This window comes from Ostrea edulis, chromosome 3 (genome assembly GCF_947568905.1).
Source record: "Ostrea edulis chromosome 3, xbOstEdul1.1, whole genome shotgun sequence".
NCBI lineage: Eukaryota > Metazoa > Mollusca > Bivalvia > Ostreida > Ostreidae > Ostrea > Ostrea edulis.
Genome location: NC_079166.1, coordinates 95881367 through 95905082, shown reverse-complemented (window position 1 = coordinate 95905082; position 23716 = coordinate 95881367). Strand labels below are relative to the sequence as shown.

The 23716-nt window shown below is 34.6% G+C and overlaps 1 protein-coding gene across 1 annotated transcript; it reads right to left on the bottom strand.

Annotated features, from left to right (window-relative positions):
- Positions 1 to 1061: 1061 nt before the first annotated feature.
- On the bottom strand, positions 1062 to 18784 carry LOC125677483 (zinc finger protein 665-like). Its single transcript, XM_048915562.2, has 2 exons — positions 18364 to 18784; positions 1062 to 4069 (listed from the first exon to the last, which is right to left on the bottom strand). The coding sequence occupies exon 2, from the start codon at positions 4000 to 4002 to the stop codon at positions 1291 to 1293; it is 2712 nt and encodes a 903-aa protein (XP_048771519.2). The 5' UTR covers positions 4003 to 4069; positions 18364 to 18784; the 3' UTR covers positions 1062 to 1290.
- Positions 18785 to 23716: the final 4932 nt, after the last annotated feature.

The window sequence follows — 23716 nt, the reverse complement described above, 5'->3', positions numbered from 1 at the left end:
ATATTTTAAAAAGAGCTTTAAAGCTTTTTTTTTTTATTTCACGAGATGTTGAGTTCTTGATGTCATCTGGAAGGGTGTTCAAGAGATAAGACAGCTATATCTAAAGCATGGAATCAACACAAAGGGAGAATTACGCCTTGCCAATGTACAGGCACGTCAGCAAAGCACGTCAGAAAAGCACGTCAGAAAATCTCTATTTACCAGAAAGTATCCTGAGGGCCTTGAGCTCTCACCTCCGGTGTCAAACATTCAACAAACGAGATATCGCTACTTTTGAAAACAACTATCTTTAATTTAGTCACTCTGCAGAGCCAATAATGGGTCTGTTGACATCTGTTGACATTTGTTGACCCCCCCCCCCTCTGATTAGCTGACTTATTTCTTGACCTCCCCCTGATTAGGTGACTTATTTCTTGACCCCCCCCCCCTGATTAGCTGACTTATTTCTTGACCTCCCCCTCTGATTAGCTGACTTATTTCTTGACCTCCCCCCTGATTAGCTGACTTATTTGTTGACCTCCCTCTGATTAGCTGACTTATTTGTTGACCTCCCCCTGATTAGCTGACTTATTTCTTGACCCCCACTCCCCCCCCTGATTAGCTGACTTATTTGTTGACCTCCCCCTCTGATTAGCTGACTTATTTCTTGACCTCCCCCCTGATTAGCTGACTTACTTGTTGACCTCCCCCCTGATTAGCTGACTTATTTGTTGACCTCCCCCTGATTAGCTGACTTATTTCTTGACCTCCCCCTGATTAGCTGACTTATTTCTTGACCTCCCCCTCTGATTAGCTGACTTATTTCTTGACCCACCCCCTCTGATTAGCTGACCTATTTCTTGCCCCCCCCCCCTGATTAGCTGATTTATTTGTTGACCTCCCCCTGATTAGGTGACTTATTTCTTGACCCCCCCCCTGATTAGCTGACTTATTTCTTGACCTCCCCCTCTGATTAACTGACTTATTTCTTGACCTCCCCCTTTGATTAGCTGACTTATTTCTTGACCTCCCCCTCTGATTAGCTGACTTATTTGTTGACCTCCCCCTGATTAGCTGACTTATTTCTTGACCTCCCCCTCTGATTAGCTGACCTATTTCTTGCCCCCCCCCCCCTGATTAGCTGACTTATTTCTTGACCTCCCCCTTTGATTAGCTGACTTATTTGTTGACCTCCCCCTCTGATTAGCTGACTTATTTGTTGACCTCCCTCTGATTAGGTGACCTATTTCTTGCCCCCCCCGCCCCTGATTAGCTGACTTATTTCTTGACCTCCCCCTCTGATTAGCTGACTTATTTGTTGACCTCCCCCTGATTAGCTGACTTTTTTCTTGACCTCTGATTAGGCACTTTATTCGTTGATTTATGTTTTGACATATGAACCCATAAATGACCCCTCTGAGAGTATCGAGTTAAACAAATATGACACACATAGGGTTTTTCACCGGTATGAGTTCGAAGATGAACTTTGAGATATTCTTTTCGTTTGAAATCTTTTCCGCAGTGATCGCAATGAAATATCTGACCCGTTTTCTTCCGTACTTCCCCCAGGTAATTACTTGTTAAGTCCTTATTCTTCCCCTGGCTGTGCTGTTTGCGGATGCCGGATACTTTTTGGTAACTTTGTTTTGATTGACCAACGCTACTGTGCTCATTCTTAACATAGTTAGCAGTCGTATTGCATGTTTGCTTTAAATGAGTCTGAAGATGTTTCTTTAAATTCTGTTTTTGACTGAACATCTTGGAGCAGATATCGCAAATGAAAGGCTTGGCACCGCTGTGAATTCGCTGATGATCCACCAAATGATTCTTTTGTCGGAAGGACTTCCCACATTCTTGGCAAAAGAATGGTCGGTGTCCCGAATGAATAAGCCGATGTTTCTGGAAGTTGTATTTGTTGTTGAAGACTTTTCCACAAGTCTCGCAAATGAAATCTTCGTTGTTGGGGCCTTTTGGATTTAACTGGTTTACTTTACGGTGGCCATATGTAGGGATTGTACTATGCGTCTGAAGGTGTCTTTTCAAAATTTGTTTCTGATTGAACTTTTTAAAACACATATCGCATTTAAATGGTTTGGCCCCTGTATGAATAAGCAGATGAACATTGAGATGTCCCCTTTGCTTGAATTCTTTTCCACAGATTTTGCATTTATTTTCCTTCCTGAATTTCGTCTGTAACTTGTCACCTTTCATTCTTTTATTGCTGTCCGCCACTTTGTTTATTGAGGATTGCTCAGAATTTTCGCTAGAAATATTGCAATTTGAAACGCTTTCTCGCAATGTTTTTGTGAAAGTATTTCTTGAATATTCACCGTCTGTTTGCGGTAGATGAAATTTGGCATCGACTGCATTTTCGCTATTCAATGCTTGATGAGACGAATCATAAATGCCTCGATTTCTTACACATTCAGCTCCCTTTGCACGTTTTGAATCCACGGATGGTGTTTTTAGTTTTCCCTCATGGGTGACAATGTGGCGTTTTAATGTCTGCTTTTGATTGAAATATCTGTTGCAAACATTGCAGCGAAAAGGTTTATCGCCGGTATGAATTAACATGTGCACGTTCAGGTGTCCTTTCTGGGAAAAGGACTTTTCACATGTCTGACAGGTATGCATTGATTTCTTAGGCTTGCTATTTTCGTTAAGTTTGTCGGAATTTTTGGAAGATGGTGATAATTTTTTAACATTCGATTGTTCTGTGATAGCAACATGGGAGTGTCTCTCGCAGTGAATTTTCAAGTGAGCTTTCTGTATGAACGTCCGCCCGCACTCCATACATTTAAACGGTCGTTCACCGGTATGAGTTCTAATGTGTCTTTCCAGATCCACCTTTCTTCGAAATTCGCCCCCGCAGAATTCGCAGAGGAAAATTTGCAGATAAGCAGTCATACCGTTTAATTTGCGGTCGGTTGAAGAATCTTGACGAGACCTTGTGTCTTTGTTAGACGATGTATTTTCTGCACCTGAAAACTTAGATTTATTTTCTGCCGCAATAGTTTTCATTTCTGCTGCAAGCGATCCCTCATTTTGAGGGGTGGATGGTGGTATTTTGGTTGTGATGACATTAGAACAAGGCATTTTTGGCTTAGTATGAACAATGTTCTTATGTTCTGATGCTTGTCTTCTTGTACATCTTCTTTTTATCGACATTGAGATTGTGTTATCTGATTCACTCACAAACATAGATTGTCTATTCGTGGTTATAGGATCATGGACGTCTGCAGTTTCTTGGTCTTGTCTGCCATCGTGATCATTGCACGTATCAGAAGCCAATATTTTCCCACTTCTTTCACACAGGTAATGGTTTACTGGTTTGGTCTTCGGGTCGGGGTCCCGATTAATGCATTGTGTCGTTTTGGAACTATTGTTCACAGAGACTTTGTCCAGAGACTTGTATGTTTTCAATACGAAAGACTTTCCCCGATATTTGAATTTGCACTGCTTGAAATTCTCGTTCGGTTCTGCTGTAGTTGGCATGATACCGTCTGTATCACCCTGACTCGTTGACATCACCTCATTCTCTGATTTGATGCAGTCAATCGGAAAGAAATTGTTCTCTGGATTTTCATTTTGGAATATAAGGATATCAGTTTTTCCAGGAGAAAACTCGGCATGCAGAAGCCTATGGTAATGTAGGTATATCTTGTGTCGGAATGTTCGTCCACATTCGGAGCATTTAAAAGGATGATCAGAAAAATCTTGACCCGTGTGACTGACATTGGGCTCTGCTGATGTTTGCTGTGTAATAGATGTTAAACCGAAATTCAGTCTTGCAGAGGGATAGCTTTTGTACAATTCGGGAGTAGAAAGTTCATTAGAGGAGAGGCAAGTGCTGAAATGTTTTTGATATTTAAGTCTTTCAGAGAACTCCTGTCCACAGATACCACAACAGATGCAGATATGCGGAGGGAACGTGCTAACAGATGATTTGCCATTTATCTTGAAATTCCCGAATGTTGATGATGTATATGTGTTGGGTAGAGGGCGCCGTTTAACGCTCGTCATATTTGTAATTGTAGAACCATTAAGTACTCAAAGGCTGGGACCTTTCCTGTCCATATGTGTCTTCTATCTGGAAAGTAAACATATGATATTTAGCATCACAATGATAAAATATTGAGGAGGAGATATATATATTTGTACGTGAGCGGATCAAAGGATCTAATCTTAATAATTAGATGGATGTTTCTTCTTATGATGATAATGAAAACGCTCCGCCGAGATGTTTATAGGATTAAAATATAGGATTCACGGCGGATGTGACAGGTGATGCTTACTCTTCCTAGGCACCTGATCCCACCTCTGGTATGTCCAAGGCTACGTGTGTGCAAAACTCTTAATTTTGTATTCTGTATAGAAATTATGAGATTGATCGTTGTTTGCTGTCTTATTTCATAGTCCTTTTAGTTCCAATCAAGGATACAGAAGAAAAACTTGGATGGAATTTTATGTTTCAGTGTTTTGTGAAAGGTGAATATAACGAACAGCGATCAATCTCATAAATCTTGTAAGGAATACAAAATAGAAAGTTGGGCAAACACGGACCACTAGAGGTGGGATGTGCTTAGGAGGAGTAAGCATCCCCTGTCGACCGGTCACACCCGCCGTGAGTCTTATATCTTGATATGGTAAACGGAGTAATACGTATTGAATATGCCATCATGGATATAATCATTCTTAGGATGATGTTATATTTTATGTTTTCTGAGAAAATACTGTATAACATGATACACATGTTTCGACAACATTCAAAAACATTTCATACTAAAGCAAACTATTTCGTAATCCAGGTTTGCAAAATTACATGCACATTGGATCATGTAGCTTTGAATACCCCCACTATAGTTTGGGTGTGCTGCACTGGGGTATTTTATCCCATTAGGATGTTCCTGACATCCTATTTATCAAACATGAATATTCATATTTCTTGTTAAGACCTCAGTCCTCTTTAATGAATTGTAGAAGGCTTGATATAATGTCTGATTCTCACTGACACTGGGGCAGTATTGCATGTTTTTTCTTATCATAAACCGGTCATCTACTGTATGATATTATGACCACCTACTGTATCATCATATCATAAACCACTCATCTATTGTATGATAGCATGACCATTTATTGCATCGTCATATCATAAAGCTGACATCTATTGTATAAGAAGACATCTATTGTTTGATATTATGACATCTATTGTTTGATATTATGATACATCTATTGTTTGATATTAAGACATCTATTGTTTGATATTATGACATCTATTGTTTGATATTATGACATCTATCGTTTGATATTAAGACATCTATTGTTTGATATTATGATACATCTATTGTTTGATATTATGATACATCTATTGTTTGATATTATGATACATCTATTGTTTGATATTATGACATCTATTGTTTGATATTATGATACATCTATTGTTTGATATTATGACATCTATTGTTTGATATTAAGACATCTATTGTTTGATATTATGATACATCTATTGTTTGATATTATGATACATCTATTGTTTGATATTATGACATCTATTGTTTGATATTATGACATCTATTGTTTGATATTATGATAAATCTATTGTTTGATATTATAACATCTATTGTTTGATATTAAGACATCTATTGTTTGATATTATGATACATCTATTGTTTGATATTATGATACATCTATTGTTTGATATTATGACATCTATTGTTTGATATTATGACATCTATTGTTTGATATTATGATACATCTATTGTTTGATATTATGATACATCTATTGTTTGATATTATGATACATCTATTGTTTGATATTATGACACCTGTTGTTTGATATTATGATACATTTATTGTTTGATATTATGATATATCTATTGTTTGATATTATGATACATCTATTGTTTGATATTATGACATCTATTGTTTGATATTATGACATCTATTGTTTGATATTATGACATCTATTGTTTGATATTATGATACATCTATTGTTTGATATTATGATACACCTATTGTTTGATATTATGATACATCTATTGTTTGATATTATGATACATCTATTGTTTGATATTATGACATCTATTCTTTGATAGTATGATACATCTATTGTTTGATATTATGACATCTATTGTTTGATATTATGACATCTATTGTTTGATATTATGATACATCTATTGTTTGATATTATGATACAACTATTGTTTGATATTAAGACATCTATTGTTTGATATTATGACATCTATTGTTTGATATTATGACATCTATTGTGTGATATTATGATACATCTATTGTTTGATATTATGATACATCTATTGTTTGATATTATGACATCTATTGTTTGATATTATGATACATCTATTGTTTGATATTATGATACATCTATTGTTTGATATTATGATACATCTATTGTTTGATATTATGACATCTATTGTTTGATATTATGACATCTATTCTTTGATATTATGACATCTATTGTTTGATATTATGATACATCTATTGTTTGATATTATGATACATCTATTGTTTGATATTATGACATCTATTGTTTGATATTATGACATCTATTGTTTGATATTATGATACATCTATTGTTTGATATTATGATACATCTATTGTTTGATATTATGACATCTATTGTTTGATATTATGATACATCTATTCTTTGATATTATGACATCTATTGTTTGATATTATGACATCTATTGTTTGATATTATGACATCTATTGTTTGATATTATGATACATCTATTGTTTGATATTATGATACATCTATTGTTTGATATTATGACATCTATTGTTTGATATTATGATACATCTATTGTTTGATATTATGATACATCTATTGTTTGATATTATGATACATCTATTGTTTGATATTATGACATCTATTGTTTGATATTATGATACATCTATTGTTTGATATTATGATACATCTATTGTTTGATATTATGATACATCTATTGTTTGATATTATGACATCTATTGTTTGATATTATGATACATTTATTGTTTGATATTATGACATCTATTGTTTGATATTAAGACATCTATTGTTTGATATTATGATACATCTATTGTTTGATATTATGACATCTATTGTTTGATATTAAGACATCTATTGTTTGATATTATGATACATCTATTGTTTGATATTATGATACATCTATTGTTTGATATTATGACATCTATTGTTTGATATTATGATACATCTATTGTTTGATATTATGATACATCTATTGTTTGATATTATGATACATCTATTGTTTGATATTATGATACATCTGTTGTTTGATATTATGATACATCTATTGTTTGATATTATGATACATCTATTGTTTGATATTATGACATCTATTGTTTGATATTATGATACATCTATTGTTTGATATTATGATACATCTATTGTTTGATATTATGATACATCTATTGTTTGATATTATGATACATCTGTTGTTTGATATTATGATACATCTATTGTTTGATATTATGATACATCTATTGTTTGATATTATGATACATCTATTGTTTGATATTATGACATCTATTGTTTGTAAGAATGTTAAGCTATCACCTTTTCGAGGTGCATATCAAAGGGTGTCATCTTTCGAAGGTTCACATTGTAATGGTTGAGTCATTTGTTAAAATTATTTTGTATTTGGATGAAGATGACGATATAGAATTGGGGAATATTCTGCATAATATTTTAAATTTCATCGTAATTAGAAGCTCAATATATCCGTTACCGGTGTTGTAGAGTGAGCCTTCCCCCATAATGAGACTTCCCCCCGGAAGCCTGGCTCTAGAGTGAGGCTTCCCCCTGGGAGAAGGCTCACTCTAGAGCAGGAGAACCCCCGGAGAAGTCTCACTCTAGAGCCAGACTTCTCCATGGGAAGACCTACTCTATCACTAGTTGTAGAGTGCAAGGGGAAGATAACGAACAGTGACCAATCCCATAACTCCTACAAGCAATACAAAATAGACAGCTGGGCAAACACGGACCCCCGGACACACCAGAGGTGGGATGAGGCGCCCAGGAGGAGCAAGCATCCCCTGTTGACCGGTCACACCCGCCGTGAGCCCCATAGTCAGACCTCCCCCCCATAACAGGACTTCCCCCTCCATTTATTCCTGGTAAACTACTATCACTTTATAGAGATTGTTTAGATACCAAGACCTTTTTCAGCAGGGCATTAAATGATTTTGCTTAAGTTGTTCATCAAACTCAAGAGAAAGAAACGTTGAATAAAACACATTGGAATTGATAAGCCATTTTGTTTGACCCATAGACCTTGAACTTTGACCCACACAATACCTATGCCTTGGGTAGTTTTAAAAGTTTGAAAAATGAAATGAGGAAATTTCGAATTTATGTTTCTTCTCATCTGCGTACAAATATCGGTTATGCTTTTAATCTTGTACAACTTCAGGTAGAGAGGTAGGTAAGTTGGTCGGTAGGTAGGGTACTTTTGAAATAAGACAATAATAGCTCAAAAAGTTATTTGTACCAACCACATCTTTTACATCAGTAAAGTATTTGAATGTTTCATTCTGCAAAACTAAGTCATTCAAGGTCTTAATGCCTCTGTCAACCCAATTTGTATTAAAATTCCATTTTTTAACATCAACAAAGTTTCTTATATCTAAATTCAAATAATCTGTAACAAAAAGAGAGCTTTCTTTAACTCTTGATAGAGCTTTAAACACATCTTTCGAAAACACATTGTCAATATGATTTACAAATTCATTAAGTGTTTCTTTGGATAGGTGAAAAATGAAATCCACATTTCTAAGATTTAAAATACTATGCAACTATACATTTCAATTGAGCATCACTGAAGAGACATTATTTATCGAAATGCGCATCTGGTGCATCGAAATTGGTAACGTATGTTTTACACTACATGTTGCCATATACCCTCATTTTCAGCAAGGTACCTTTTGACCCATTTCAGCTTAATATAAGATACAGTACCCGCAACGTTATTCTTGACATTCCTATCGTGTTCTATCGTGCGTGTATCCTATCGTATCGTGCGTGTATCCTATCGTATCGTGCGTGTATCCTATCCTATCGTGTATCAGGTTTTCCGTTTTCTATCGTGTTTTGCGTTTATCAGGTTTATCGTGTATCGTATTATGCGTATATCAGGTTTTCCGTTTATCGTGAAAATCGTTTATCGTGTAGCTTCGGAAACTATCGGGATCGTATATTAAATCTAATGAAAAAGTAAGATACTTTCCGAAAGCTTTATTCGTTTTGTTAAAGAAGCTATTTTTAGGAATCGAGGAAAGACAGTATATTTGAAGGAGAACATAAAGCTGTTGATTTTAAAGCAGAAAAAGAGCTATATGCCTGTCCAGAGAGGGTGAAAATTTATCGCAATGTCATTCTGTCTGGAAAGTAGGCAGTGGTTTGCCGAGCAAACCGAGGACAATAAAACTGAAAGCTCCTTCATCTGGAGTTCATAAACAGTTCCTTGTCTAGAAACAATTATTTGTAATTAACACTAACAGAGAAATAGAAAGTTCCGATCTGAAAGGAAAAATCAGTAAATTACATTGTTTATTACATATATTTTAATAATGGTTTTTTTTTCTTCCGATTTTGTTCACCTGTATTCAACTTAATATATATCAACTACTGAACTTGTGCGCGTTCTTATCTATCTGATTTTGTGTATCACCCGTGTTTTGACAGTAAACATTCTCAGGGGCATTGTATTTCACACATTTAGAAGATTAAGTTTTAAAAGAGTGCAAGAGTATATTGCATCTCCCAAAGTTCTGCTCAATTGGGCACGATTCAGCTGGCATCGTTGGTTTTTTTTTTATTTGTACATGTACACATATACCAATAGTCGTACGTGTAGATACTGGAAATGTATGCCGGTTTTGATGATTATTTGAATTTTTTTTTACATGCTAAACACAAACATTTAATTTAAAGCGTTTCTAAATTGCGACTTTAAATCAAGCCGGGTTTCGTATATGTTTTTAATAGTTTATTTATTTTTTGTTAACAAAATATCAATTCATATGAATATGTTCCAATTACTTATGACTATCAATTATCACTCATAGTGTAGAAATATCTAACATATGAGCATATGGTGTAGTGCAGTGGATTGACTTTAAAGCGGTCATTATGGAAATAATTGTAGTTGTTGAAAGAGCGGTGAACTCAGAGCTTGATGCAAAATAACCCCCCTCCTCGCTACACACAAAATATTACTTAGTTTTATTTGATATCCAAGATAATAGACAACAGAATAAGAGAGCTATTGGAGCATGATATTACTACATTATATTCCATTTTGTTAATTCCCTGTTTAATTGCTAAACACTCGGTATCAAGTGTGAATACCACGGGTCCTCGGAGATGACCTTAAAAACAGACGCCCCGTGTCACGGTAGGTGTGGCACGCTAAAAAAAAACCTCACTGCTCAATGGCCGTAATTGCCGAGCATAAGCCTAAATTTAAAAGCTCTTCACTGGTCATGGTGACGTTAAGCAAGATAAAAATCAATCACTCCATTTATGATTCATATATTAAACATTCAAGGTGACAATATACGTTTTAGAATCATTGGCTGAGAAAATTCATATAGATATCAAATAATGAATTCAATACCGTATATAGTTTAGCTTCCGGATTTTAGCTGTAATGACGTTAAAGAAAACATAAATAGAATTTAAAAAAAATAAAAAAATAAACGTACAACCGTGGATAATTACATTATATGCTTTAGGTATATATTAAGTATTGAAATCCTTCAATATTATTATCAACATAATGAAATTATTTTGTACGTATCAAACTTTCGTTCTGTCTAAATTGTTTCTGAATTTACAACATTTCTATCAGGTTTTCCGTTTATCGTGAAGATCGTTTATCGTGTTTTGCGTTTATCAGGTCTATCGTGAAGATCGTTTATCAGGTTTTGCGTTTATCAGGTTTACCGTGTATCCTATCGTATCGTGCGTGTATCCTATCGTATCGTGCATGTATCCTATCGTATCGTGCGTGTATCGTGTTCTATCGTTTATCATGTCAAGAATAACGTTGCGGGTACTGTATAAAAGATGCCAAATGTACCATATTTAGTCCCCCTTCATCATAATTACCCACAATTGTATTTCTTTTCAACTTTTCTACCTTGAATCCCCAAATAAATTTAAAAAAAATATTTTATTCAACTCTTCCAGACAATGCTGAAAATAAGTGTATGAGCTTTGGGAGTGCTAAAGTTTTGATAATTGTGATTTTACCTATTGAAGTTAAATCCCGTTTAGTCCACAAACCTAACAATTTTTAATGGCATTGTTTTTAGATTGATAATTGCATAAAGTCATGTCTTCCAGATTTTTTGTGAATACTATTCCGAGGAGCTTAAAATTGCTACTTCCCCATTTTATTTTCTTTAAGTGCTTTTGCCAACAATTCTACTGTAATAATAAAGATATATGGTGCCAATGGATCTCCTTGTCTACAGCCTCGTTCAAGACTGAATAATTTATTTCCATTGTTAATTATACAACTGGTACTAGAGGTGTATAGAGTAAGAAACCATTTTACAATAGAATCCCCAAATTGAAGGACCTGAGTGCCTTTACAATAAAATCCCATTCCAATGAATCCAACGCTTTTTCAAAATCTAATAATAATAACAATCTTGGCTGATTTTCCTTGTTTGGATAGTCAATCAAATCATACAAAAAACGAGTGTTTTCCCTTTATAAAACCCTTCTGAGAGTCACTTATGATACTTTTTAGTACTTTCTTTAAACGATTTGCTATGGCACTAAATCAGTGATTATTGTAAATAATAACTTTTATGTGACATGCGAGGTATTTGTCTCTCACTTTACCCTGACCTGTTGTTATGTCTGGGTGGAGTTATGGCTGTTTTCGATCTAATTTTACCCTTCTCCTTACTTGCTGTATTTCATCCAATCAAAGGTAACATATTCGTCACGTGGTCATTGTCTGTTTGTTTTCTATGTACCAGGAGCCACGCTAGTTCAGAGCAGCATTTTTTGTACCCACCGTCCACCCCTTCTACCTCCATGTACTGTTATCATTTTAGCCATTTACGATATAACTGACATGGCCTTGATTTCTTGTTGCTACCCACCCTTTTTTGTGGGCAGGCAATATTATTCCGCGGGGGAAAGTCTGGCTCTGGGGGGAAGTCTAGCTCTATAACACCGGCATGTTTTTTTTGGAATTTTTTTAACGAGTGTTCATGCTTTGAAAGAGTGTCGGCTATACGATAGAAGGCGCATTGTTTGTCGTTCTAAAACGCACCTCAGGTTCCAGATCGTATCGATTTAAACAGTATTTGCACATGCATGGGTAATGGAGAGGTGCACAATGCTTGTGCACTTGTTCCTTAAACGCAAGATAGACGGGCAGTGTTCCATGAAATTTCATACCATAACATGGTTTTTTTCTCTCGGTTAATGTTCGCTTAAGACACTTTTTCAGAAATCTAAACTTTTAAACAATTTTTTCGTCATATAAAACAGGACCAGGCAGCTGACACAAGGCCCGGGTTTACTTAGCGCCTAAATCAAAATCACAAATATATGCCGATAAACGTGTATATGTAGAGGCAGAATTCGAAATAATTTCACGAACTGTTTAAACAAGCACTACGCTTGACTAACAAAGGTTACCTTTAAAACCTCCTCGTATCAATATATAAAAATACATTGCATATAAAACTTTGAAACTGACATTTAAATTAATTCCTTGCTCCATTCCAAAACTTTATGCAACATATAAGACAATAAAAACTATTTCCATCCATGTTTAAAGTTGTAAAACGTTTGTTTTTTCAATAAGAAACAAAAAATCATTATGTAATTTTGCAAGGTGTTTGATAAAGGCACTGAACCTTAGAAACTTATAAAGATACCATCTATCCATCCTCCATATTTGGTCACATGGTTACACTCACTACATTGTCACGTGACTTCATTATACCAATGAGATGTCTCTCAAGGTTTCAATAAACTAAACAAAACATGCAGTCTCATTAACACAAGGCTGAGTTTGTTGTTTGTTTTTTTAATTGGCAGTTCATTATTGCTTTTCTCCTTCTCAATCACCATACTCATACAGTTATGGTATGTATGGTTATCTCATTGTCAATAGCAATCAGTTTGTTTAATAGACACAACCATAGGATTATCTTGTATATAGTTATATATGAATACACATTGGTTATTTGCATTGATGCCATGAAGCAATCTCCCTCATACATTCACTGCTATGGTATTTGTAAGACACAATACCCAGCATTTCTAAGTTTTGTTTTAAAATGGGCAACTCTGGAGAGACACGATTCTGCATTGTTTTATAACATTTCTTTTAAAATTTCCATATCATAATTTAAGAGAAGTTAAAACCGATTATACCAATTCTCTAATACTGATGCTTCTCAACATTTTATCTGTATAATGAGCTTTTTTTCTTTTGATTTAGATACTGAAATGTCGTTGTAAATTGCGGGCTTGGGAAACATGCAGAAATCGCCCCGTTCTTATTTTGTTTATTAATCCCTGATAATACAAAATAAGTTTGGCATTGATTCCTTATGTAAAGAATAGTTTCTATATAAAGAATGGTTTCTATGTAAAGAATAGTTTCTATGTAAAGTATAGTTTCCACGTAAAGTATAGTTTCTATGTAAAGAATAGTTTCCATGTAAAGTATAGTTTCTATGTAAAGAATAGTTTCTATGTAAAGTATAGTTTCCACGTAAAGTATAGTTTCTATGTAAAGAATAGTTTCTATGTAATGTATTGTTTCTATGTAAAGTATATTTTTTATGTAAAGTATAGTTTCCACGTAAAGTATAGTTTCTATGTAAAGAATAGTTTCCATGTAAAGTATAGTTTCTATGTAAAGAATAGTTTCTATGTAAAGTATAGTTTCCACGTAAAGTATAGTTTCTATGTAAAGAATAGTTTCTATGTAATGTATTGTTTCTATGTAAAGTATATTTTTTATGTAAAGTATAGTTTCCACGTAAAGTATAGTTTCTATGTAAAGAATAGTTTCCATGTAAAGTATAGTTTCTATGTAAAGAATAGTTTCTATGTAAAGTATTGTTTCTATGTAAAGTATATTTTTTTATGTAAAGTATAGTTTCTAGGTAAAGCTATTTCGTGATAGGCACGTCAGCGTGGCGGACTCCCGGTGTCAGTGAACTTGTTGATAAAAATGTTTACAATTTAGCATGTGTTCCGTTCCCGCAATTCTCTATTAAACAAATAATCCAGACATTTTATTTCTTATATTTGTATTTTGTAAAATATAGTTTGTACGTCAAGGTGAAGTTCAATGCTTTTATTGAAAAATATAAAGCAATGAAATAAAATTTAGGTAATCGCTAACCAAATTTTATTACATGTAATTAATTAAGTAATAATCAGTATATGTAATTAATTAAGAAATAATGATATGTAATTAATTAAGAAAAAATTATATGTAATTAAGAAAACTGATATGTAATTAATGAAGTAATAATGATATGTAATTAATTAAGTGATAATGATATGTAATTTATTAAGAAATAATGATACGTAATTAATTAAGCAATAATGATATGTAATTAATTAAGAAATAATTATCGCGTTTTCGTGTATGTTGCAGGATAACCTCGGAGGTCGAGAAATATTTTGAAATATAAAAGCCGAGGCCGGTGTCCCAATGAACATAAACAAGTAGCAGATCTATGCAGTGGTATGAGATTTACTTTCAGCTGAGCTATGACCTTTGGCGCCGAGTTCTCAGTTTCCGCGACCCTTTCCGTTGTCCTTGCAGAAATTGTGACGTTTGGTTTCTAGTTGTACAATTTAGAGTTATTGGTCGAATTTAAGTTTTCTGTCGAGTGACTCACCGCCATTGGATTATACCTTATAGTCTTTGAGAATTTCAGAATACTATCTTCCACACTCGATGTTTGCAGGCATGGGACATTTTTGGCACATGTTTGTATAGCGAATAGCTAAAGAAAGATAATTGTACATGCATGTCAAACATGATCTAAATCTTAGTGTGGGCATCTCCCTTAACGTCATGATATAGTTTTCTGATATATTTCGTTTGTTTGGTTTTAATTTGTGGGGAGTTTTTTTTGGGGGGGGGGGGGGGGGGGGGGCTTTTATTTTTTGCAATGCATATATGATGCTTGGGCTTACAGGTAACTGGTGTGGAACATCATTTTGATGTTTATCTGTATATAGATAAAATATACATGTACATCAAGTGTAAGTTTCGTTCCACACCTCTCTCTCTCTCTCTCTCTCTCTCTCTCTCTCTCTCTCTCTCTCATGGAGTTCATCATTAAACGATCTGTGTTCAACCAAAGCGCATAGCCAGACACCGTGCTCACCAGATCTTTAAATATTTATATTAAATGTGCACAATGAAATTTGATCTCGTCAGAACTGGTTTCCTTTATTTGGGTACATTAGGCATAGCATGAAAGAATTTTTTCCACTCTAAAGGATTTTTTTTTTTTTTTTTTTTACATCTATTTTGCAAATAATAATTACCGGCTAACGTTCGTTATTTAGGTCGTCTGCTCACATTACCACGCACATTTGTGCAACTATGTACAATCCACATGCTAAGATAGAAAATACAAAGAATTTTTTTTAAGTTTAAAAAGCATTCAGTGTCTGAATGCGCAGTGAATGCATGTATCCAGCGTTCCGTCTCTGTCGTCCTAACTATCACATCGATAAGTCTCGACTTCATTTACAGTGCTAACCACAAACATTAAAAAACAAGCTGCATCTAATGCAGAATCGATTTCGACCATTTCTTTTTTTTTTAATTTTGTAACTGAATTGTAATGCATTGTCAATGATTTTTATAAGCGTCTTTAATATCTTCTAACCCGTTTGCATCCTATGACAAATTTTGACCTCGTGTTATGAACCCAACCTAGACCCCGTGGGGTTTGAACTTAATAGAATTCACACAACATGAACATACCTCAAAAGCAGTCTGATTAACGTGACCTGGCTGGAGAAGAATTTTAACGATTCATTTATAATGTAAACTTTTATTTCTTTATTTTAGCCCCACACTAACCACGGGGTCCATGAAAAAAAAAAATGAATTCAGAATGTGATTATATTGACAGCTACTATTGAACCTATTTTTTAATTTCCTAATATTCGATTCTTTTATTCCCTATTTACACCAACCCTAATCAAATACAGATCTGTACTGTATTAGAATACTTGCATATTGATAGAACTAATCAGTGGCCCTTAATGAGAAAATTTTCAAAGCGTACAAATATCTCAATGTAAAACTGCTTACACTCCCAATATTGTCCAATTTCAGTAGTTGTTTTTATACACCCAATGTGTGTTACTTATACAGGCAATATATAGATTTATACATTTAATACATGCTAGTTATACAGGCAATATATAAATTTATACATTTAATACATGTTAGTTATACAGGCAATACATAGATTTATACACCTATCACATGTTACTTATACAGGCAATACATAGATTTATACATTTACATTGTATTACACGTTAGTTATACAGGCAATATATAGATTTATACATTTAATACATGTTAGTTATACAGGCAATACATAGATTTATACACCTATCACATGTTACTTATACAGGCAATACATAGATTTATACATTTACATTGTATTACACGTTAGTTATACAGGCAATATATAGATTTATACATTTAATACATGTTAGTTATACAGGCAATATATAGATTTATACATTTGATACATGTTACTTATACAGGCAATATATAGATTTATACATTTGATACATGTTACTTATACAGGCAATATATAAATTTATACATTTACATTGTATTACACGTTAGTTATACAGGCAATATATAAATTTATACATTTAATACATGTTAGTTATACAGGCAATATATAAATTTATACATTTAATACATGTTAGTTATACAGGCAATATATAAATTTATACATTTAATACATGTTAGTTATACAGGCAATACATAGATTTATACACCTATCACATGTTACTTATACAGGCAATACATAGATTTATACATTTACATTGTATTACACGTTAGTTATACAGGCAATATATAGATTTATACATTTAATACATGTTAGTTATACAGGCAATATATAGATTTATACATTTAATACATGTTAGTTATACAGGCAATATATAGATTTATACATTTAATACATGCTAGTTATACAGGCAATATATAAATTTATACATTTAATACATGTTAGTTATACAGGCAATACATAGATTTATACACCTATCACATGTTACTTATACAGGCAATACATAGATTTATACATTTACATTGTATTACACGTTAGTTATACAGGCAATATATAGATTTATACATTTAATACATGTTAGTTATACAGGCAATATATAGATTTATACATTTGATACATGTTACTTATACAGGCAATATATAGATTTATACATTTGATACATGTTACTTATACAGGCAATATATAAATTTATACATTTACATTGTATTACACGTTAGTTATACAGGCAATATATAGATTTATACATTCAATACATGTTAGTTATACAGGCAATATATAAATTTATACATTTACATTGTATTACACGTTAGTTATACAGGCAATATATAGATTTATACATTCAATACATGTTAGTTATGCAGGCAATATATAAATTTATACATTTAATACATGTTAGTTATACAGGCAATATATAGATTTATACACCTATCACATGTTACTTATACAGGCAATATATAAATTTAATATATAGATTTATACATGCACCTACTGTATGCTAATGATACCCACAATATATAAATTTATACACTTAATTAATGACTAATTATACAGGCAACATATAAATATGTACACCCAGTGCATGCTGCTTGTTCAGGTACTCGTAATATATAGATTTCAGTATTTGTGTATATACATACACCCAATGCATGTTGCTAAAATACTCGCAATATATAAATTTCAGTACTCTATGTCGTTACACCTACACTAAACAATTTATACCGGTACACTTACACTAACAATTTATACCGTAGTTTATCTATACCGCAGGACTGTCTCCTCGGTACACCTATACTAAACAATTTATACCGTAGTTTATTTATACCGCAGGACTCTATGTCGTTACACTTACACTAACAATTTATACTGCGGTCTGCTAGTTTGTTTATTTTTCTAAATAACGCCATCATCATTGTAGTGTGTACACCGGTGCATTCTCACTGCACATCACAGAATGCAGCACTAATGACACACTGTGTCCTTTTATAAACGACACTAAACATTATCACAATTTGATAAACTGAGAAATAGACTTCTTACCGTTCCTCGAAACGAGTGCGTTCGTTGTCGATGTAGTCTCGATCGCAGGACTAACGAAAATTACGTAATCTTGCAGTAAACATTTAAAGTCAGCGATGTGGAAATTTGACACACTTAGACATAACCCAGCCATATTTACGTCTGAACTTGCAGTCGTCGATAGTCATAGTTTTGGGTGACCTCGACTTACGAGAAGACACACATTGAAGTTACCTCTTGCAGGTATTAGGCGCACGCACGAGAGCGGCACGATCACTAGCGCACTGAATCAATAACATAACAACTAGCTAGTCTCACCGTGCACGTCCTCAGAATGTGGGTTAAATATATATTTAAAAAACCACATTCCCAATTGATCTGCAGGGAATATCAATAAACAGGCATTTTTCTACAGTATATCAAATAACAAAGACGAAACATGTACCTTGGATATAAATTTTATGCATTTATTATTTCTGATCAATACTTTGTTTTTCATTAAACCGCAAAGTGGTCGAACACTAGATGCAAGGAAATACATACAACCTATCTCTGTAACAAGTAATGTCCGAGTGTGTAGTCTTACAGAAATAAATACAACCTATCTCTGTAACAAGTAATAAATACAACCTATCTCTGTAACAAGTAATGTCCGAGTGTGTAGTCTTACAGAAATAAATACAACCTATCTCTGTAACAAGTAATAAATACAACCTATCTCTGTAACAAGTAATGTCCGAGTGTGTAGTCTTACAGAAATAAATACAACCTATCTCTGTAACAAGTAATGTCCGAGTGTGTAGTCTTACAGAAATAAATACAACCTATCTCTGTAACAAGTAATGTCCGAGTGTGTAGTCTTACAGAAATAAATACAACCTATCTCTGTAACAAGTAATGTCCGAGTGTGTAGTCTTACAGAAATAAATACAACCTATCTCTGTAACAAGTAATGTCCGAGTGTGTAGTCTTACAGAAACGAACAAACATAGCTATGATGTCCGGATAGGGCCATTTGCAAAAGCGTGACTGCGCGTTAGTCACAACACGCCGTTACGCCAACATTCGTGCTCTCACGCCAACAAGCGTTGCTTGTTGTCGTGAGAGCGCGAAGGTGCATTGCTTGTTGGAGTGAAAGCGCGAAGGCGCATTGCTTGTTGACGTGACGGCGTGTTGTGACTAACGCGCAGTCACGATTTAAAAAAATTGCAAATGACCCTATCCGGACACCATACATAGCCAATAGCCACCTCAGGGTCAGAACCGGTGACGGTACACTTAGAACCACCGACGTTTCGGCCGCACTGTGCCTGGATTTGCGTCATGTACAGGGGCGTATCCAGGAATTCTTGAAAGGGGGGTTCGTCCATTAATTTTAGTTTTCAAAGGGGGGTTCCACCTTCAAAATGTGTTATTTTTACCCTTTAAAGCAAACTTTTCTGACGAAAGGGGGGAGGGGGGGTCCGACACCCCATCCCCACCCCTCAGAATCCGCCACTGATATAGCCACCACAACCTAAATACTGGTGCATATATCTGCCACAAGGAAATTAACAATATTAATTCATGGTCCCAATTTCTCTATATCGGGTTGAAATTTGCTTTCTTTCTCTATTGGGGGTGAAAATAATCAATGGAGAAGTCGGGGGAAAATTAGTAAACACGCACGTTTCTCGGAAATACGAAATGCTAGCGGGGACAAATTAGAGACATGCAATTTTTTTTTTTTTTTTTTTTTTTTTTTTTTTTTTACAAAAGTCGAGATAATAATTCGTATTACCGATATACAAGAGGCCCCTGAGCCTTATAGCTCATCTGAGTCACCCTGGTCCTGTCGTTGTTCAGATACTGGGATTTTCCATAGGCGTCCATCTCCACAAGTCTAGGGTTATTGATTCGTTACCTCGCACTCAATAACCCTTGACTTGTGAAGATGATAGGATCAAGGATATTGTACTATAACCTCTATGTGAACAATGGGAGAAATTCGGACCATGAGCAGATATCTCTCTCCGACTTCGGGGAGCTTAATTACACGTGTCGTTATTAATATTGAGACATTTTTTGATATAATGAAATAATATACTAAACGATAAGTATTTTCTGAGATTTACCCAGGCATAATAGCTGTCGTAGTTACAGGCAACACAAACTTAATTTTTAGATCATCATTCTTATTTCGAAAAAAAAAATAGTAAGGGTGGGTCAATCTAATTTTTATTCTTCAAATTCCCTGTTTGACATTCTTTATATACCACCTGCTTTTATCTTTTAACATTGTTAATGCTATCAAATGAGCACACAATCCTGTTTTTAATCTTTTTAAAAATTTCAATAATTTCTGCGTAGCATGGTTAATGCATGCAAACCCACTTGATTTAACAACCGGTCGCGGTGGCTCAGTGATGGTATAGAACGTTCGCTTCGTTACCGGGGGTTCGTGAGTTCAACCCCCCCCCCCCCCTCCCGTGCTATGGCGGCGTCAAACGTAAGACGTTGATTGAATTAGGTAGTGCTTGCTTCTTTGCCAAACGTTCAGCATTTAGAAGTGAGAATCACGGGTCTAAATGTGTGGTACTTCACTTACAGCTGGTGATGTCTGAATATGAGTGAAGAACTTTCGACGGGACGTAAAAAAAAACAACAACCAATCAATCAATCAACCAAATCAATCAATCTTGATTTTACGTAATTATATTTTTGTACGTCTTTTCGCCATTTAAAACTCCCTTCCCTTTATTTTTATACATCATTGATTGTTTTAAGTTTCTTCGGAAAAAAAATTCACTCATACTGGAAACTCATCAGCTGTAGGTGATGTGCCACTTTAAACCTATGTTTAGCAGTGCCAACGCCTATCGAGACACGGGACCTCCGTTTTCAATGTCACATCCGAAAGACCCGTGATTCTCACTTCTAAATGTCGAGCCTTTGGCAAAGGCGCAATCACTACATATGTCTACAGCTTACGTTTGACGCGGCCAGGGCACGTTATGAAGTGAACGCTCTGACACCGAGCTTCTGTGACATAAGATTATCATAAGATTATCATAGGTACACGGCCTTCTCAAAATAAGACACGGCGCTGCATAATTTAACATTCTATAATATCCCCGTTAACTCAGTTTTAGCGGGTTCTACATATGAAGTCACTTGACCGATTGCATGATCCTGCATGATGCCAAATCTCCCGAGGGGAAAATGATGATGAGTTATATTTTGATTTTATGTGGCCCTAAGTAAAACGTGGGGGTGAGATAGATATATTTTGATTTTATGTGGCCTTAAGTGAATCTTTTGTTAACTCTGGGTTTTTTGTACATGTATAAAATAAGAAAAGAATGTACACATACAGCGTAATAATTACCAATAGTTCTGTAAAACTGTTTTCTCTTCACAAAACAAGAAACAGGTAACATTCTTTTAAAATTCAGAAAGATATATTCTTGTATAACTTATAATTAGTTTAGGCACTGTCATTTAATGTGTTGAATGCATAATTTTTGTTAAGTCAAACACACATTGGCCTACATAAAGATGTCGCTAACATCCTTTGCTCTAGTTGATGTATATGGTGTTAACATATTTTGTTTTTACAATCTCCATATCACAAGAAATTATGTCACTTTTTTTATAAGGGGATAGGAAATTAATTACCAAGGAACCTCCGATTGGTCAATGCAGTAGAAAATAAAATTAAGAACTATAGTTTACCTGTACAAAGGTGTTCTTCCTGATTCTGTGCATCTTAATCTATTGATCTACAATGCTCATGAATATATATTTATTCTCATAAAGTACAAAATAACGAACGCCATAGGTTAATATCCTCTTTAGGCCTATTTTAATCTGTCTATACTTGTCTGTGGTGTCCTGAGTGATTTTAACCTTTATTGTGCAGGTTTTTGAAAACAAAATCATTCATCATACTTTGGGGATATAAAAAAAAACCAGTGAAGTCACGTTAAATCATTATGTTATTTTTACTTTGACACCAAGACCACATGGCGTATTCTCAATGTGGGCTGTATAATACCGACCGATTTATTCGATTGTTGCACTGCTCTGAGGATTTCTAGACTGATATAAGGCTGTTCATGAACATCTGTCTGAATACAAAAAACAATTATAAAGTCGCCACTAGTGCTACATGTATATCTACCTTTTTTTTTTTGGTACGCACTAGTACATGAATTACGGAGGGAAAATAAATAATTTGATAAATGAACTGATCAATAGATAATCAAAATGCAAATAAAAGAAATTTTTCAAAAATTAGATTGGCGGTACAATACGATTTCATTCACAAAACAAAAGAAGCATTTATTTCTATAACTTTGACGAAACTATAACCCATATTCAACCAAGTAATCTAATCATAGTGTAAGAAAGGAGAGGCCCATGGGCCACATCGCTCACCTGAGTCACCGTGGCTAAGCCATTGTTCAGTTTTTTATCAATCTTTATTCACATGAAAATTGTAAACCCATAGTGTAGCCCCTACATAGCCCCGAAGGGATCACAACATAACTGAAAATGAGTTCACATAATTTCTTTGTAAACTTTTACGCATTTGAACTGCAGAACTGTCCATCCTTGTAAAACTTAAAAATATTGTGTTGAAAAATAAGCGATATTCTTCTGTCATCTCGAGTCCCGTAGGAATCCGGGTTAGAATAGGTCCTCATAACTCCTTGTTTGTCGTAAGGGAAAAAAAAACAGCGTCAGAGATGACTAAATGGGGCGGTCCTTCGGATGAAACCGCAAAAACGAAGGCCCCTTGTCACAGCAGGTGTGGTAAGATAAAGAACCCTCCCTGCTCAAAGGCCATAAATGCCAAGCATAGGTCTAAAGCTTGTAGCCCTTCACCGGCAATGGTGACGTCTCGAAATGAGTGGGGAAAAAATCTCGAGTGGGACTTTCAACAGTATACAATCAATCTGTCTTCTCTTCTAAACGCCATGTTGACCTACACTGACGGACTGACGCGCAAGTTCCGAATGACCACGTGGGAACAAATGGTTTTAGATGAGACCGGAACGCTTTGCGATAGGGACAAAACGCTGAGCGGTTTGAACGGAACGGTTCTCATCGGGAACGGAACGATTGAAATGGTGTAGTAATGCGCTTCAGGGTCTCTAATTTGAAATATCTACCTTAAATAGTTCAGAAGATATTGACTAGGTAAGATATTTAAAAAGTAGTTCTATAATTAGGAATACAGAATAGAGTTGAGCAAACACGGACCCCTGGATATACCAGAGGTGGGATCAGGTGTCTAGGAGGAGTCAGCACCCCCTGTCGACCGGTCACACCGACCATGAGCCCTATATCTTGATCAGGTAAACGGAGTTATCCGTAGTCAAAATCAGTA

Excerpts from the sequence above, each read along its gene's own strand:
- LOC125677483 (XM_048915562.2), bottom strand. The coding sequence starts at position 4,002 with ATGACGAGCGTTAAACGGCGCCCTCTACCCAACACATATACATCATCA.